The sequence below is a fragment of the Pseudopipra pipra genome, chromosome 18, assembly GCF_036250125.1.
Source record: "Pseudopipra pipra isolate bDixPip1 chromosome 18, bDixPip1.hap1, whole genome shotgun sequence".
Lineage (NCBI taxonomy): Eukaryota > Metazoa > Chordata > Aves > Passeriformes > Pipridae > Pseudopipra > Pseudopipra pipra.
Window position 1 is genome coordinate 7,769,709 of NC_087566.1, and position 13,374 is coordinate 7,783,082.

At 62.4% G+C, this 13,374-nt stretch overlaps 3 protein-coding genes across 4 annotated transcripts; 2 read left to right on the forward strand and 1 right to left on the reverse strand.

Annotated features, from left to right (window-relative positions):
* Nucleotides 1–162: 162 nt before the first annotated feature.
* SELPLG (selectin P ligand) lies at nucleotides 163–3,050 on the forward strand. Its single transcript, XM_064674925.1, has 2 exons — nucleotides 163–910; nucleotides 1,686–3,050. Exons 1-2 carry the CDS (start codon nucleotides 179–181, stop codon nucleotides 2,847–2,849), a joined length of 1,896 nt encoding a protein of 631 aa, XP_064530995.1. The 5' UTR covers nucleotides 163–178; the 3' UTR covers nucleotides 2,850–3,050.
* Nucleotides 3,051–5,074: 2,024 nt separating this feature from the next.
* TMEM119 (transmembrane protein 119) lies at nucleotides 5,075–9,489 on the forward strand. 2 transcript variants are annotated; one of them, XM_064674940.1, is made up of 3 exons: nucleotides 5,078–6,380; nucleotides 8,059–8,457; nucleotides 8,614–9,489. In XM_064674940.1, the coding sequence occupies exons 1-3, from the start codon at nucleotides 6,208–6,210 to the stop codon at nucleotides 8,828–8,830; spliced, it is 789 nt and encodes a 262-aa protein (XP_064531010.1). In that variant the 5' UTR covers nucleotides 5,078–6,207; the 3' UTR covers nucleotides 8,831–9,489. The 2 variants fall into 2 exon arrangements, with proteins under 2 accessions (XP_064531008.1, XP_064531010.1); XM_064674938.1 differs by having other exon boundaries at nucleotides 5,075–6,380; nucleotides 8,059–9,489.
* Nucleotides 9,490–10,217: 728 nt separating this feature from the next.
* Nucleotides 10,218–13,003, reverse strand: ISCU (iron-sulfur cluster assembly enzyme). Its single transcript, XM_064674941.1, has 5 exons — nucleotides 12,891–13,003; nucleotides 12,703–12,816; nucleotides 12,404–12,514; nucleotides 11,672–11,750; nucleotides 10,218–11,261 (listed from the first exon to the last, which is right to left on the reverse strand). Exons 1-5 carry the CDS (start codon nucleotides 12,972–12,974, stop codon nucleotides 11,167–11,169), a joined length of 483 nt encoding a protein of 160 aa, XP_064531011.1. The 5' UTR covers nucleotides 12,975–13,003; the 3' UTR covers nucleotides 10,218–11,166.
* Between the last annotated feature and the right edge of the window lie 371 nt (nucleotides 13,004–13,374).

A 13,374-nucleotide genomic window follows, 5' to 3' on the forward strand; every position in this document is an offset into this window, starting at 1 on the left:
AGGGATGCTCCAGGAGAGGCACCGTGGATCCATCCCCGGGGATGCTCATCCCTCAGACCTGAACCCCTTTTCTTCCCTCCCCCAGCCCCATGGGCAGACTATTCCGAGAAGGGCCGGGGTGACCGCGGCCTCGGGTTTCGGGGGGAGGGTTGTTGACGCCCCGAGCCCGTTCCTGCGGATGTTCTCTTGCAGCACCTTCCTGCGGCTGCAGCCGCGCCTCCCGCCCGGTGCCCGCGCTCAGGGCGGGGGTTTCCTGTCGTGCCGACACCACGAGGCCGGGACAACACCCAACAGCCCCCGCAGCCCCCTGAGAGCCCCTCAGGACACCCTGGGCACGGTGCTGAGAGAAGGACCCCGGTACAAGGGCTCTGCAAAGCATCGTCAGGCCCTCACTCTCCTCCTCCTCGTGTGTAAAGGCATTTCCCTCATTGGGCTACCCTCATGTTCTCTCTCAGGGCACCATGACCCCCTCCCCGGCCGTGCCCACACGGTGCCCGAGGGGTGGCAGCCCTGGCACCAGGTTTGTGTCACTTCTGCTTTCAGGGTGACACCAGCCCCGACGCAGCAGCTCCTCGGGGCCGCCGGTGGGGCCGGGCCGGGGGCTCCCACCGGGCACCGGAGACACGGCGAGGGCGAGAGGCCCCTCTTTGGGGCGCACCCCACCCCCTGCCACCCTCCCCGGTGGGTGCCCGCAGCCCCACTCTCAATGACGTCCTTCCCCCGCCGCTCTCCGAAACCGCAGCCGCCCATCTGCGCTCCTTCCCTTCCCCGCCCGGGAGGTGCAGGGGAGGGTGGCCCACGACACCCTACGGGTGCCGGTGCCAGGGCTGCCCTCGCCCCCCGTGCGGGGCCCTCGCCGGTGGATCCCGTCACCGCTGCAGCTTCGGATCCCGCGATGTCCCCGGCACAGGTGAGCCCCGCTGGGGAGATGCTGGACTGGGGCTCAGTCCTGAGGATGCTGTGGGTGCAAAGGGAGTGCTCGGGGTCCCTGAGGGTGCCACGCTCAGGGCTGGTCCCTGGGTCTTTTGGGAGGCAGGTGAACGCTTTGGAGATGTGAGAGCCTCCCAGGGATGCTTGGAGCGTTGGTCCGTGTGAGGATGTCTGGATGCTGTTGGATGTGGAGCTGCAGGAACCGCGGTGGCCTCCGCCCACTGGGGCTACCAGGGGGGATATTGGTGATGGACATGGAAGGGGGGGATTTGGGGGGGCTTTGGGGTGGGTTTGGGGCAGATTTGACTCTCCTGCTCCACCACGGAGGCACAGGCACAAGGTGGCCTCAGCCCTGGAGCCCTGTGCCAGCCTGGCGGGCAGAGGGGCAGGACGGGCACCCTGGGGTGGGGGGTCTGTCGAAACGTGGGCGAGATCCCTGTGGTTTCATTTCCACACGGAGACTCATCCCGCAACTGCCCGCCTGCATCACGGCTGATTTCCCATTTCCAGACACTCAACTTCCTTATCAAAACCTTCCCCTGGAGCGGAGCCGCCGGGGCTGAGCTCCCGCAGCGGGGCAGCGGCAGGAGGAGGTTGGTGGGCGCATCCTCCAGCTCCCAAACCCAAGGGCCCCTCTCCAGGAGGGAAGGAGGATCCTTGGCTGGAGTGCGATCCCACCTTGGGGCAGTTCAGGGCTCAGCATTCTGCCGCGGGAGCAGGACCCCGATGTCACCTGCCCGCTCTGTCCCCTGCAGGTCCCGATGGCGCCGGGCCGGGCTGTGCTGGTGCTGCTGGTGGTGCTGGTGGTGCTGGTGCTGAGCCCCCCGCAGGTGTGCGGGGCTGCGCTGGAGCCGGGGCCGGGGCAGCCCCGGGGCGGGCAGTGGCTCTGGGAGGCGGCCGGGCGGGCGCTGCCCCTCTCCCGCGGGAAGAGGGACGATGGTGGGCAGGACCTCGGTGCCACCGCAGCCACACCGGGGCACAGCCACGCTGCCACCGCGCTGATCAGCAGTGACCAGCCCGAGGGCGGCTCTGTGCCACCACCAGCACCCAGCACCAACGCCAGCCTGCTCCAGGTGCCAACCACAGCCCATCCCGTGGATGAGACTGATTCCCCTGGTCCCGACCTGCTCCTGAGCTCTGCACCACCACCAGCAGTGCCTGGCAGCAACGTCAGCCTGCTCTGGGCACTCACAGTGTCAACCACAACTGATCCCGTGGATGAGACCGACTCCCCCAATCCCGACCAGCTGCTGAGCTCTGCACCACCGTCCCCCAGCACCAACGCCAGCCTGAACCAGGCACTCACAGTGCCAGCCACAGCCACTCCCATGGATGAGACTGATTCCCCTGATCCCGACCTGCTGCTGGGGCCTGGCACGTCGGCTGCTCCCCAAAGGAGCATCAGCACCACCCCCAGCTGGCTCACACCACCTGGCAAGGAGGGGACAGTGGCTGGTGGCACGGACAGCACCTCCTCCACAGGGCCACCCTCAACAGCCCCCCCAGCCCTCGGCCCCACCACCACGGGGTACAGGAAAGTCAAGAAAGCCGGAACTCCCCCTGCACCGACCCGTTCGGCCCCTGGGGACACGACACCGACGGGCACCGCGGTGCCCTGGGACCCCAGCGGGGTGATGGGCAAGTGCCTGCTGGCCATCCTGCTGCTGGGGCTGGTGGCCGCCACCTTCCTGGTGAGCACGGGGGTGCTGGGGGCGCTGCTGTGGCGGCGGGCGCGGACGGGGCACCGCCGGCTCAGCCGCACCGAGATGGTTTGTATCTCGTCCCTCTTGGCCGACGCCGAGGCGGCCGCGGGGCCCCGGCCTGTCCCCGCCCGGCGGCACAAGCGGCTGCACGACGGCAGCGCCGAGCCCGACGGGGACAACCTGACTCTCAGCAGCTTCCTGCCGGAGCAGTCCTGAGCCCCGGGATGGGTCCTGCATCCCACAGTGCTGGGGGACCGGCGGCAGTGCCAGGGGCATGTGCCTGATCCCCAGACGAGCCACAGGCAGGGGACTCCCGTCCCCTCGGGTTCATGTTTTCGCTTGGACCGGCGTGATGGAGCCGCTTCCCCCGCGGCGAGCTCAGCCCTCGAGGCTGATCCCATTAAAGTGTTACGCGGACGCGGTGGTCTCTTCCTGGCAGGGACAGCGCCCGCCAGCCCCAGGTCCCTCCCCGCCCCGTCGCCTGCCCACATCCCGCTGCCGAAATTTCGCTTCTCCATCCTCCTCCCGCAGCCCCCCGGGGGAGCAGAAACGAAACCCGCGGCCGCCCCTCGCCGGGCAGGGGCCAGACCAGGGGCTTGGGGACCGCAACTCCCGGTACCCCTCCCCGGTGGTCTCGGCCTCGTGGGCGCTGCAGGGGCGGCGGGGCCGGGGAGGAAATGCCGGGGGGGAAGGGACGGGACGGGACCGCTCGTGGCTCAACGTGTTCCTGCCTGCGGTCGCTGCAGCGACGGCTCGGGGCTGTGGCTGCCGATCAGGGGCTGCTGCTGCTGCCGGAGCACCGCGGGGTCTCGGCCTCATCCAGTGGTGCTGGCCTTGGCTGTCTCTGCCTGCCTGGGACTGGGAATGGAAGGGATGGGTAGAGTAAAGCCATCAGCAGCCAACAAGAGTCCCACCGGGGTTGGAAGGGGCTCAGGTTTGCTCCCAGGTCCCACCTCCCCCCGTGTGCAGGTGTCAGTCACCCCTCGGGTCACCAACTGGCCCCCTCCCAGTGCTCAGTGGTGAGGGAGCCACTCAAGGGAGCAGAAATGGCCAAAGACTGTCCCTGCCCTGTCAGTCTCAGTGTCCCCATCTTCCCGTCCCTGTTCCACCTGGGCTCAGTATCCCCATCCCCACATCCCCATTCCTGCCATGGCCAGACTCAATGTTCCCATCTCTCCATCCCCACCCCTGCCCTGACAGATTCAGCATCTCCATCCCCACATCCCATTGCTATATCCCCATCCCCATATCCCCAAGTTTGCGGCCTCCTCGAAGGCCCCTCTGGGGTGTCCATCTGGGGGTCTCCCAGCACAGTGTCCCACCTGCACCCCAGCCCCACTGTCTGTTTACATTCACACTGTGCTTGGGATATTTTCCATCTGGCTCCTGGCAGCTGCACAGCCCTGATCCTGCCGGGAATGTAAATGTTTATGGGTGAGTCAGCCGGGTGACTGACCCGCATCCGCTGGCCAGGGCTGGTCCCCAGGTGGGACACCCTGTCCGTGGTGATGCCACCCTGCTCTGTCCCACTGTGTCCTCATGCAGGTGGGTACCAGGCCCTTGCCAGGCAGAATATCCACAGGAGGGATGCTCCCATTATCCATCTCCACCCCGCAGTGGCTCATCCAGCCCCTGCTCCCACTCCAGGTGAGGATGAGGCTGGTGTGTCCCAAGGAGGCGGGGGGATGTAGGTTGGAGAGGTTGTTCCTGCTTTCCCAGCCCTGCACCTACTGCTCTGGAGCAGGAGCCCAGTGAGGATAAACTTTCCTCCACCGCTGGAGCTGCCAGGAGCTGGGAATCGCCCTATTTGGAATCGTCAGCAGGTCCTGTGGGGCTGCCACCGCCCAGCTCACGGCACAGGAATCTGCGGGAAGCCGGGGCGGTGTCACAGCAGGATCCTCAGGCAGCGGGAGGGCAGCGTGTGGTGGGTGGCACAGGGCCGTGGGTGGCACCAGGCTGTGGGTGACACGGGGTGGAGGGTGGCACAGGGCTCCACGCACCACGTGCAGCTCCGCAGGATGGGTCCCCTCGGAGTATTTTGCTGGCACAGCAAAGCGCAGCCCCGGGAGGTAAATTAGAAGCAGAGCGGGGCCGAAATCCCTCAAATTGCAGGTTCCCCGGGCGGGCGGTGCCGTCGTGCCGAGCCCTGCGCGGCCCTGCGTTCCAGCGGCCCCAAATTACACGGCGGGTCGGGCGGTCCCGGCCCTGCCCAGCTCCGAGGGGCAGAGCCAGCGCCCGCCGCAATCAAAAACGGCATCGTAATGGCCCGTGGGCGCTGGCACCGAGACTGCCCGGCTCGGGAGGGATCCCGGCGGGGAGGGGGGAACACTGGGCGGGGGGGAGGGGGATCCTGGGCGAGGAGGAACGGAAACCCTGGACAAGGAGGGATGAGACCCTGAGCAGGGTGTGATGGGGACCCTGGGTGTCGTGGGATGCAAACCTGGGACAAGGAGGGATGGGAACCCTGAGCTAGGAAGGGTGGGGACTCTGGATGAGGAGTGATGTGGACCCAGGGCAGACTGGGATGGGGATCCTGGGTAAGGGGACTCAGCCCAACGCCGGCATCGCTGGGTGCATGGAATGGGGAATTTCAGCCCCATCCCCATCTGGGCTGCAGGAGCGAGCCCGGATGCCTCTGGAACTCCTCTCGGCCGCGGCCGCTCACCCCCGCCACGGCCTCCCCTCGCTTTTCCCCCTTCCCCTCTAAGATTTCATCACTGAGCACTTAAGGCCTGGAACAGCCGCCCCAGCAGCTGCTCGGAGCCGCGGCTGCAGCCAGACGGACGGACCGACCCGTTATTTCGGGAGCCGCGCCGGCGGCAGGACCTCAAACGGCGCCACTTCCCGCGGGACACGGGGACAGACTCCCTCGGCCCCGCGGTCCCCGGACGCTGGCGAGGGCTTTTTGGGGGGTCTGGCAGGTCCCCAGGGAGGAGCAGAGGAAAATAGCAACAGGATGAGGTCACGCAGCGGCTGCAGCCTCTTGAGCAACCTCAGCCCGGGCCGAGGGACCAGGGTGGGAGGAGGCAGAGCCCCGGCGGGTGGGGGGGGCCCAGGCGACGCCCCCGGACCCCCAGACTGGAGACCACATCCTGGGGAGCTGCCACGTTGGTCTGGGGAACCGCGGGGACCCCCAGCTTGTGTTCCTGCCTGAACCCCAAGGCAGAGGTGCCCGTGCCAGAGCATTTCCAGGCTGGGTTGTTTAGGAAATGGCCTCCCGAAATGACATAGGGGGTCCCAAGCCCTGTTTGCCCCACTGCCAGCCACCAGTAATGCCAGAGCACGGAGCCCACATCCTTCTCTGCCCTCCTCAGACCCTCATATGGGGCTTTACCCACCCCCTTGTGGATAAAAACACCTTTGCAACACCCCCCTTGTGTGATCCCCTTCCCCACTTGCACCCCAAAAAGTGGCCCCTTACAGTGGTGATGGTGAACACCAGGGCTCCTGCCTTTTGCTGACAGGGGAAGAAAGCAGGAAACACCCCCAACCCCAGCTGGATTTCGTCTGGGAGGGGGCTGGGGGCTGCCTGCCCTTTCCCGGCCTCCCACACCCCCTCCCCATCCCGGCCCTAATGAGAACAAGCTGGTCCTGGGCTGCGACGCAGGAGGAGGAGGAGGAGAAGGAGGAGGAGAAGAGGGAGAAGGAGGAGGCTCCATCCCAGCAGCAGCAGAAAGGGGCTCGAGGTGTGTGGGACAGACCCTGCGTTCCCCTCTCCCTTCGGCCGACGCAGCAGCTGCAGGAGAGGTGAGGATCCCACGGCTGTGTCAGGCTGTCCCCGATTTTGGGGGGGCTCCCAGGGGGGCACAGGCAGCCCTATGGACGGGGGTGCTGCAGTGAGGGCTGGGCATGGTCCCCACGGCGGGACACGAGATGGTGTTGGCCACATGGCTGTGTTCCCAGGCGGGAGTCAGAGGGTGCTGTGCCCAGACAACACTGAAATCCTGAATTTCTGGAGTGTTTTGGGAGCAGAGAGAAGCAGAACTGGAGCCAGGAGCATTCTGTCGGTCTGGGTGGGTGAGGGTGGGCTGGGATGAGGTTGGGATGGGGATGGAGGACTGGCAGTGGCTGTGGTGCCAGGCCCTGCTCTTGGCACAGCTTTGGGCTCCACTCAGCCCCTCCATGGCCGGGGCTGCTCCTCAGCTCCGTTTGCTGACGGGGAATTGATGCCATCCCGGGACCCCTCTCCCTGCTGAGGGGCCCCTCTCTGCAGTGAAGGGGGAGGATGAAGGGGCTTATTCCAGCTCCCCAAAAACCCTCATCCTCATGGAGCTGGTTACTGCTCTGAGCCCAGCACTGATGCCTGTGTGAGCTAGGAGGGTCGGGGGTCCGGGGGCACCTCCTGCCTCTGCTGCTGTTTGTTTGCTCTGGTTTAATGGAAACCAGATTGTACAGCCAGGAAGGGGCCTGGAAGCCAAGTCCTGCTGCTCGATCCCTCCGGGCCCGCAGCACTGCTGGGCTGGATTTGTGTGGGGGGAAATGGGAGGCGGGTTGAAGTTTGGGGGGCCTGAGGTTGAGGGGAATTGCTAGGGGTGGTAGTGGTCTCTGCTGATGGAGCCAGGGGGGGCTGGTTCCTGAGACCTTCCCATGGAGCCGTGTGGAGGGGAAGAGCCCTGGGAATGGCTCCATGGTGTTACGTGGCGTGGCACGCGCCGATGTCCCTCGAGAATGTGTTGCGACGTGGTGGGGACGGTCACATCTCTCTCCCAAACCCTCTAGGGGCCATTCCTTTGGGATGGGAAACGTGTATCCTGTGTCCTACAGCACATCGTTGGGCAGACCCAACCCCATGGGGGAGTGGAGCACAGCACACGGATGTAGCTGGTCTTCCCCCTTCCCTGGGGACATTCAGGCAGCCGGGACCCCCAAGACCCCCCTTTACTGTGTCCCAGCTCCGGGGCTGCCCCTTGGTACAGGCTCCAGAGGGTCCCATCCCAGCTCCACTCGGCCACCGCGGCGGCTCCAGGGTGAAATCCTGCCCCAGCCTATTTTTAGCTGGGAATGGTGTGTAACGGTCCGGGACAGGCAGTTGGGAAATGCCGCCCGGCCTCGTTGCTGCGTCGCTCGTGTCAAAGTTTCCACTGCAAACCTCCATTTTTCAGGAATTTTCTAATCAGCCCAATGACTGTTGTCTGGAGCTGGTCGCTGGCAGCAGCCCCGGCTCCCCAGCCTTGAGCAATCCCACTCAGCTCCTTCCATCTGGGTTTGCTCCGCATCCTCGGAAGACAAACGGAGCCCCTCGCTCTGGCAGAGCAAGAAAACCGGAGCCGCCTTTTGATTTCCACGAGGAATTCAGGCATGTGGAATAGCGAGTGTCGGAGTCCCCTGCGCTGGGGGGTTTGGGGTGGGGGCTGGCCTGAGGCAGGGTTTGGGGGGCTTGCTCTGTGGGGTGTTAATGTTCCACCCTCCCCTCTGCATCCCACAGGTCCCTGTGCACGATCCCGGGAATGGGGTCGGCGATGTGGCTGCTGCTGCTGGCACTGCTGGCGGCCCCAGCACACGCGGCAGCCCCCCGGCACCCCCCAGTGCTGCCAGACACGGGGGGCAGTGGGGACGGGGACGAGGCGTTGGCCACACCACCCGCCCCCCCGGCGACCCCCCGGATCAGCCCCACGGTGGGGGACGCAGGGGGGACCACCGTGACCAACAGCTCTGCCCCAGGAGTGCTGGACGGGCTGGTGGACTTCTTCAAGGAGTACCTGCTGCTGGTGGTGGTGGTGGGCTCGCTGTCCTTCGTGCTCCTCTTCATCATCTGCGCCGCCATCATCGTGCGCCAGAAGCACAAGGCCTCCGCCTACTACCCCTCGTCCTTCCCCAAGCAGAAGTACGTGGATGAGCGGGACAAGGTGGGGGGGCCCCGGGCCTTCAGCGAGGTGCCCGACAAGGCCCCCGAGCCGGGCGCGGAGGAGCCGCTGGACGGCAGCCGGCAGCTCCAGGCGGACATCCTGGCAGCGGCCCAGAGCCTCAAATCCCCCCCCAGGGCACCGCTGGCCAACGGGGCCCAGGCTGAGCAGAATCCCACTGGGGAAGAGGAGAAGGAAGAAGAGGAAGGAAGCAAGAAGTTGGCGGATGACCAACCTGCTAAGCCCTCTCCCCAAAATCCAGGCGTGGAGGAAGTGGCGGGAGCGACGGGAGCAGGGGGCAAGGAGACCCCTGACGTGCCCCAGGATGGCTCCTCAGCCCCCTCTGGAGTCTGAGGCAGGGACACGGTCCCGGGTGAGCCCGAGGAGCCGCCAGATTGGGACGCATGATGGACACGGATCAACGCTCCGTACGTACGTGGTGGCTCAAGGAAGCCCCGATGAAGACCCTGCTCCCTCACCCTCCCCAGCCCCCTTGAGCCCCCCTACCCTTGTGCCAACAGGACACTGTGGTAAATCCACGGGGTTTTTTGGTAGCCACTGGTTTCCCCCAGGGCTGGAAAGCCAGCAGCCCCTGCTCCTGCTGCCCAAGGGGCTTTTCCCACCCCAGCTCTGGCTCTGCCCTCCCTGTGCCAACAGCTTCCTCCCAAACGTTATTTTACTGATCAGTCTCCTGAGCTGGACACCTGGCTGGGAGCTGTGTCCCTTTGGGAAGAGGGACAGGACCAGGGCCAAGGTCTGTAGCTGTCCCCTCCCTGGGCAGCAGGGCAGGGACTCCCTGTGACCATGGGCATCATGGGCAGCTTTGCCCATGGCTGTGGCACTGAGGCCACACGGACAGGCTGCCCTTGGCCACCCGAGGGGAGGAGGGATGAGGATTTAGGGACAAGGACCCATCCTTTCATTTTTTCACCCCAAAGCATGTCCCAGAGCCCAGCTGGACTTTTGCCTCATTTCCTTAACCCCTCTGGCTAGAAATAAACATTTCTTCTGCAGACCTTTTCCGTGTTTCTCTGCAGCTGTGGGAGGCCAGGGGACATTCCCAGTGTCCCTTTGCTCCTACAGGACCCTCCCTGGGCTGGACTGGGCTCTGGCCTCTCTGGAGCCCGGCAGTGGGACCCTGGGGAGGCTGCGTATCACCCCCCAAATCTGCACGTCACGCACTGGTTCCAGGAAACCCTTATCTTGTACCCACAGCCCAGGGCGGGGGGGAGGGGGGTAAAGTGGGGCTGTGGGGACCAAAGGGGCACTGTGGGAGACCAAAGGGGCACTGTGGGGGACCTTGTCCCACAGCACTGGGATGCAGCTGCTCCGGTAGGGATGGCAGGGAAACCTGGAAGGCAAGAGGCTGTTCTGCCTGGAATGCAGCACATCCCCACTCCCTGTTTCCCTACATCCCCGTGTCCTTACAACCCAGATCCCTGTGTCTTGTCCCAGCCACAGGAGAGGTCAGTATGTGTCCATATGTCCCTGCCTAAGGACAACCTGCCCTTTGGAAGAGCCTGTCAGCACAAAGAGCTGACTCTGCCCCAAAGTAGATGTGGGTGTCTGAAGTTTCCCTCCCTCATTTTTCTTTTTTTTAACTGGGAAACAGCAGGAATGTTCCCTGGGAGTGAGGCACTCTCTGGCAGGAGCTGAGGTACAAGAGGGACCTTGTGAGGGACAAACCACAGCAGCAACAGGTGATTTTTGTGTTAAAAATGACAAATATTGTGCCCAGATGTACCAGAATGAACTGATTGTTTTTTAAATGTGGTTTTAAATGTTTAACAACACCCTCACTAAGAAGAAAGGGAAGTGAAGTGTCTTGAGGGAGTGAGAAGGTAAGATGTGAAGTTTTCCAGTGCGTTTTCTGCCTGTTTTGGAGATACTCCCCTGGAAAAGAGGAATCCTGGGAGCTCCCCCTCAGCTCCATGTCCCAGCTCCACTATTCCCCACTGGGTTCCAGTCTGAGGGGGTATTTCATAGAATCCTGAAATGCTCTGGGCTGGGAGGGATCTTAAAGCTTATCCAGTTACAACTCCCTGCCTTCGTCAGGGACACCTTCCCTTAGCCCAGGATTTACAGCTGTCACAGAGCACTTGGCCAGGGCAGGGGTAGAATTCTTAGAGAAAACACCCCAAAATTCCAGCTGTTCTTTTAACAGGAGCTTCAAAAAATTTAAGTGGTGACAGGATGGGAGCAGAAGCCAGCAGGTCTGTGCTCCCTGGCCACCACTTGCCCTTTGGCACCTGCTGAAGGGTCTCAGAACTCCAAGAGCAGGAATTTGCGCCCAGATTGCAAAACCAACCCCAGCTCAGTGGGACACGGGCTGAGCGCAGCTCTCACACACACACAACGCCAAGGCAATGCTTCCCACTAAATTCCATAAAATATTAGGCAAAACTAGACATCTTCCCCAAAAAAAAAGAAAAAAAAAGAAAAAGTGCAGCCCTTCCAGTACCAGCCAGTGGGGTTTTCTCTCTGGAGCAGAGTCTTCCCACGGCATTCCAGTGGGGACAGAGCCCCCCCATCCCGGCCGTGTGAGCACTACGGAGTGGCTGGACACCACCAGGGACACGTTGTGCGTAACTTGTGCGTATCTTACAGCTTGAGTAGTGCACTGGGTCCTACTACAGCTCAGGAATTGCACTGCAAAGTGAGGAGGAAGGAGGAAAAGCTCCGCAGTCAGTTCAGGCATTGTTGGCTTTTTTCTCGGATTCTTTGTTGGGATCCTGCTTCAGTTTGTAATCAGCCAGGGCGGCCTTGATGGCGTCTTCAGCCAGCACTGCAAACCAAAAACGTGGGATTTTAAGGATCATTAGAAGGCTTTTAGGACAAGAAATGAAGGAAAAACAAGAGCAGGCAGCAGTGACCATCGCTACAGGCAACACGTGTCAGATTTGAGGAGCAGAATCTGAACAGAACCCATATAATACTGAATTCACAGAATACTGAACCCATATAATGTAAATTTATGTCATATAATTTCAGATAATATAATTCAGAATCTGAACATTTATTATCACTCTGCTAAGCTACAGCTCCAGAATATTAAAGAGATCTGAAAACACTTAAATTAACCCTGAAATCTGAACATCGAGGCCAACCTTGTGCAGAAACTATTTGGTAAACAACATCCCAGAGCATCTGGGCTATTCCCAGAGTATCCTCCTGAAATCCCAGGTGTTTACTTACTGGAGCAGTGCAGTTTGACAGGGGGAAGGCAGAGTTCCTTGGCAATATCCGTGTTCTTGATTTTCAGCGCTTCGTCAACCTGGAACACAGGGAGGGTGGTCAGGGGTCCTGGTAGGTACAACACAGGCTGGAAAGGGGTTTGCTAAGAGGGTTTAATGATCCAGAGCCAAAAGAATCCCAAGGGCAGAACATTTCAGCTGCCCAGGGCAGTGAGGATTTTGGAATTAAGGAATCTGACAGAGCAGGAATGAACCAACACACACTAATGTCACAGACTGCCACTACTTGAGCTGCTGATCCTCTACCACAACACTGAAGTGCATTTGTTGCTGGTAGAACAGGTTTAAATGATCTCAAACCTCTCTGCAATTAAACTTTCTCCCAGAACTTGCCATCAGCCTGGTTTTGCTTGTTGCATAAGACACAAAGTACTTCCCTGGTGGAATCATCACCCCTGGAAGTGCTCAAAAAATGTGGCACCTGGGGACATGGGTCAGTGGTGGACCTGGCAGTGCTGGAGGAATGGTTGGACTCAATACTCTTAGGGCTTTTTCTAACGTTAATGATTCTCTGACGATTCTTGGAAAATGCAACTCTTGTTCTAAGTCAGGGCTGGCAGTCACTGCCTTCTAAGCTACAGCACAAATCAGTGCTGGGATTCCCTGGCCAGGGTGATCCCGACAAAGAGCACAGGCTGGTGTGAAGCTCGGAAGCTTTTCCAGGCTCCCTCACCGTTTTCCCTTTGACCCACTCGGTGGCCAGCGAGCTGGAGGCGATGGCTGAGCCGCACCCGAACGTTTTGAACCGGGCGTCCACGATCTTGCCGTTCTCGTCCACCTCCACCTGTGAGAACATTTTGGGAACAACTTCAGTGCCCGCCCGGGGGGAGCAGGGCGGGCCCTGCCCCGGGCACGGGCAGGGCGGCTGTGCGGGAAGGCCACGCTGTGCCCTGAGGGGACACGGGCAGCTTTGTGCCTCACAGCAGCCCCATCTGACCCCTCCGCCAGGTGCCAGCGGGTCCTCAAGGTCACCTGTAGCTTCATGACGTCGCCGCAGGCCGGGGCGCCCACCAGGCCGGTGCCCACGTTCTTGGCGTTGCGGTCGAGGGAGCCGACGTTGCGCGGGTTCTCGTAGTGATCCACCACCTACGAAGGCACAGTGTCACCGAGAGCCATCCAGATTTCCCCCCGTCCCTCCCCGTGCCCCGCTCGCCCCTCACCTTTTTGTGATAGCCCAGCGCGGCCGGGGCGGACCCGGCCCGGGGCCGCAGCAGCACCGCCCCCGCCGCCCTCAGCGCCGCCATCTTGACTGAGGGGCGGTCGGAGCACGGCACCCTTTTATAACCTCGGGCGAGGAAGCCACGCCCCCGGCCACTCCCACAACCGCGCCCCCTTGCCTTAGGCCGCCGGCCGTCCGGCTCTCACCGCGACCGCGGGTTCGCTGCGAAGACCGAGCGAGCGTTGGGGGCCGCCCGCGAGAAGGGCCTCACGCTGCTTCTTAAACGATCAATAAGTAAATAAACGATGGAAGCGCTGTTTCTGTCGCGACAGGCGTTTTATCGCGATACCCGGCGCGTGTGCTGGACGCGCCGGCCACACTCAATATGGCGGCCGAGCCGCACCGCGCACGCCGCGGACCCTCCCAGAGGCCCCATGAGGGCCGCGCAGCGGGGTGCCCGCAACATTGCCTGCGCCACACTCCGG